This window comes from Volvox carteri (assembly GCF_000143455.1).
Source record: "Volvox carteri f. nagariensis unplaced genomic scaffold VOLCAscaffold_18, whole genome shotgun sequence".
Lineage (NCBI taxonomy): Eukaryota > Viridiplantae > Chlorophyta > Chlorophyceae > Chlamydomonadales > Volvocaceae > Volvox > Volvox carteri.
Window position 1 is genome coordinate 37089 of NW_003307561.1, and position 4503 is coordinate 41591.

The window sequence follows — 4503 nt, forward strand, 5'->3', positions numbered from 1 at the left end:
CGCCAGCACCTCCGCAGCACCTCCGCCACCACCTCTGCCACCTCCGCCACCGGCCCCACCACCTCCTCCACCACCACCTCCACCGCCATTAATGCCGCGGTCTCCAACGGCCCCCAAATCCCCTCGCCAACCAGCTCGGCCACCAGCTCGGCCAAGTGCCGCAATCTCCCCACCAAAGCCCACTATGAAGCCGCCTAACCCCATTATGAAGCCGCCTAACTCTCCTCCAATGTCGAGTACTTTCAAGCAAGGCGGCTTATGGGAGGTCGACCCCAATGTCGAGACAGTCGGTAAGTAGCTCTGCAGCACTGCATGGGTCCGCAATGAACTTGTTGTTGTTGTTGTTGTTGTTGTTGTTGTTGTTATTGTTGTTGTTTTTGTTGTTGTTGCTCCGCGTGCGATAGCGGGCGCTGCCGGGTTAGGGGTCAAGGACCCAATCAGCTGCAGGTCAGATTGTGCGTCCGTTGCCGCTTTCCGTAATTGCTTTGCGTTCACCGCGTCGAAGCAAGCGGCATGGAACCGCACCTTGCTTCCCCAGCTGACCCCACCTCCGCCATCAGAATGTCTAGAATGTCGGCGGGGTGATGGATTGTATGTGTCAGGGCCCTTCCGTCCTCCCACCACACGCACGCACGCACAAAGGAACCTAGCTGGCTAGCTTGCCACTACTACGGTAATGAGGTGGCAGTTAGGAGGGTGGAGTTACCGCCTATGCAGCTAACATCCCGCCGCCTCGCACTGTGCGTGATTATCACCTCGATTTTGCATGTATCTCTTCCGCCCGTCGGCTCCCATCCCTGATAACGAACACCGGTAGCGGCGGGCTGCTGATGCCACGCATGCTATTTAGTACTTGCCCGTCGCTGCTCAATAACCGCTCGCTTCGTAAGGGCGGGTAAGCGGCGGGCAGTGGGGATCTTCCTGCAGTGAAAGAGCAAAGACTCGACTATTGTCCGCGATCCCTGGACTCCCCGCTTACTTTATTATGTGTGTCACGTATGTGCGTATGTGTGAAATGATTGATTTTGCAGCTGTGGTGGGAAGGTGGCTCTTCGTGCTTGAGCCGGCCTCGGTCTTCAGCTTCCCCCAGGCCGAGTCCTTCTGCCTTCAAAACAGCGCTCAACTGGCGCCGCTAAGCAGGCGGGAGAGCATTGGTACGTTGGTTTGTACGGCGCCCTACAGTTCGTAGTTTCATACATCTGATCCCCGCAAAGATAGGCCCGGCCACATGAGACCTGACGCTATGCAGACTGACTCTATGCAGGCTGCGCAAGTATGTCTAAATGGCATTATGGCTTTATGGCATTATCGCCATCAGCAAGTGGCAAGCTGGTAGCGCAGCCTAGCGGACTTCAGTACCGATAGATGGGGGTTGTGTCGCCAGCACCGTCAGCTGCTGCAAAGCTACTGTAGCTGTTGGCGCCATAATGGTTGCCTACCAGCAGGCAGCAGATGGCTACGGAGCTGGCAGGAGGCAAGGCTATGTCGTCACGTCTCAACCTGAAAGAAGCAGTTGTCTGCTGTGCTAACCCCGCTCGCTTGCCCCGTCCCCGTCCCCCGTATGTATCCTGCTGCTTGCTCTGAACAGGGAACGAAGTGCAGACTCGCAGCAATGGCCGTTGAGCCGCTGTCCACCGACAGCGACAACACTACGCACTGCTAACCTAATAAGGGTGTACTAGACATGACCCGCCGGGGTTAATAATCCCGCATGCGGTCCGCATGAGGCTCGTTAGCACTAGGGGGCCCCACACCAGTCGGTATCCTAAACAGGACCCTAGACAGCTAGAAGCAACCCCTTGTCCTAAACAACGCAACACCACTACCAATGGCCGTTACCCGCCGAGTATTTCGCCTGGCTACCTGCCGCCCAAAACATAAGCCCCGCGTATGTCCCAACATGTTCCCTCCGGATAAACAATATGTGTGTACAGACGCGCTGAGTCAGCTGTGCGGACGGCAGGGCAGGGATTGCTGGATTGGCGGCGAACCTCAGCCGGGTGGCATCTGCCCGGTGTATGGAGCGGCCAGCCTGGCGGCTGACCGGATCAAAGCCGCGCCTTGCACCGCTAACGCTTTTGCAGTGTGTGCCGTGGAGTTCATGAAAGAATCGCCGAGCGAAAAACGCACTGCTCTCCCGAACATGCAACCGCAACAGCAGTCGCTCAGCCAGCTGCTTGGCACACAGCTTACAGCGCAGCTGCCGCAACAGTTGCAGAATCAGCTGCAGGCACTTTACAGGCAGCTGCAGCTGCAGCAGCAGAAACAGAAGCAGCAACAGCAGCAGCAGAAACAGCAGCAGCAGAAACAGCAACAGCAGCAGCAGAAACAACAGCAGAAACAGCAGCAGGTGCAGCTCCAGAGGCAGCAGGTGGCGGCGCAGCAGGTGCTGCAGCAGCTGGCAGCAGCAGCGGTACAGCAGGTGGCTCAACAGCAGCAGAGGCTTTTGCGACAGCAGCTAGAGCGACAGCAGCTAGAGCGACAGCAGCTAGAGCGACAGCAGCTAGAGCGACAGCAGGCGGCACAGCAGCAGGGACTGCAGGGCCCCTAGCAGGCCTAAGGTACGAGCGAGCGACAGCAGCGCACCTGTCTGCGCCGGAGTTTTCTGGATCAGTCGATAGCAGGAACTTGCATTACTTCAATCAGCCGTTAGACCAGCAGCTAGTGAAGTCAAGCGTGGCTTCTACACCTGCCGGCAGTAACAAACAGGGCTGAATCACCTCCCCAGCGGCCTTACCTGCTGCTTGGTGAGCGGGCACCGGTGGGGTAACGATCGATGGGGTTATGCGCGGAAAGGGACCAGCAGTAAACATGTAGCAGCTGCTCTGTGCTAGCTAGGTTGCTGGACGCACGCACGCTCGGAGCAGCCAGGCGGGCAGGGCACGTAAGTGACTAGTGGCTGGGCATCAAGGTCGTGATCGATTCCCAATCGCGCCTTCACATTTCATGAGCACCTAATAACTGGACTCGGCGGTCGATGCGATGCGTGGCTACGCCGGCCTGTGATCCGTGCCGTATGGCATTCACATTCGCCTTGACCGTATGTATGTACGTATGTATGTATGCCTGGCTCATATAACTTACAAAGCAGGGTGTGTTTTGTGGCGTTCATGGCCCCCCTGCCTGCACTTTATCAAAAAAGTGCAGAAGACAGCCGTGCTAGCTAGCTGCCCACCTGCAGCCTAAAGGGGACTGAACGGCCTGGCCGTACGCTACGCTGCTGCTGCAGACCTGAAGTAAGCGTGGTTAAGCGGTTGCCTAGATAGGTGGGGTTGCCTCACATGCGTGATAACCGGGTGCCTGTCCGGATGTTAGAGCGAGCAGTGTCAGAGCGCTAATAACATAAATCATTTCGAATGAAGCACTGAATTAAAAATTTGTGATCTTATGTGATGAGTACACAGTGCCTAGGTTGGAAATATATTCCATCGTGATCTATCCTATCTGCTACTGCTGCTACTGCTCCGAGTCCACGGCGTTCCACCCCACCACGGTATCCGTACTTGGTTGGCGTTGGCGCTTACGACGTTGCCGATTTTGTGTTGTATTCTCTAAAAGGAAATTTTCGTTGTGCGACGTGGATTTACAGGTGTACGGGAATGAGTCATGGATCAATTGCATAACCGATGGCCTTGGCAGTGCAGTTGCCCTGATGTAACAGTAAATTCCGCAGCTCCATATTAGATTCGCCTTTGCAAGATCATAACATGCATACTGTTCCACTCGTGGAACAGTATACATAAACAACACAGAGTAGTAATTTGTGTGAAGCGCCGATATGTAGCGCACGACGGATTCCTATACTTGAGCACCCGTGGCAATCTTCCATGGTGGCTGGGGGAATGGCAGCGCGCCCCGCTACCGCTATTTTTCCCCCCCCTCTTCCCGCAGTCCGAAAAATAGCTGGCTGGCGCGATTTCGTCGGTCGAAAACTTGGGAAGTAATGGACTGCCAACGATGATTTCGCAGTACATCGGATGTAAATTTCAAGGCTGAAATTGAAATTGGTTCCAGGTTGCCCAAACGTGCATCGTACGCATAACATCGCAAACAGGCAAAATCCCAATAATCATGCTGGCGGTGCGTCCTGCTGCTCCCCGGCAGTCACGGCAGTAGGTATGAAGCTAGGATCGCAGATACCACTCGCCCCTGATTACGTCCGCACTATCAGCATCTGCGTGTCCTCGGCCATCATCAAGAGCGAGCGCTTTACAATGCGAGCAGCTCTGGCGGACAGATTTTAACTGCAACACCTACCGCTTGGGTGACGTCTGGTCTCCAACAGCGCCATCCGTCAAGTACCTTACCCTAGCACCCGATCGATGAATGTAGAGTGAGGTGCAAGTTGGAGGGTAGTAGTGCACGAGAGCGTCGATGGCGGATACGTTGCATCAACATGCCGCACGTTGCGGCTGCTGCGGCGGCAAGCAGCAATAAGCGCGTAATAAGTGTCCTTAGGTTGCCTTCTGCGTTGAGCGAGTCGCCGGGGGATCCTCTAGAGTG

The 4503-nt window shown here is 55.7% G+C and overlaps 1 protein-coding gene across 1 annotated transcript in view; it reads right to left on the minus strand.

Moving 5' to 3' along the window:
* The window catches only part of VOLCADRAFT_90672 (uncharacterized protein), a gene marked incomplete at both ends in the record, with an annotated part of 17344 nt that extends 17255 nt beyond the window's left edge, over nt 1–89 (minus strand). Inside the window, one exon of the mRNA XM_002950317.1 lies at nt 10–89. Within this exon, the coding sequence (XP_002950363.1) occupies nt 10–89 (80 nt within the window). The remainder of the gene's footprint in view (nt 1–9) is intronic.
* Between the last annotated feature and the right edge of the window lie 4414 nt (nt 90–4503).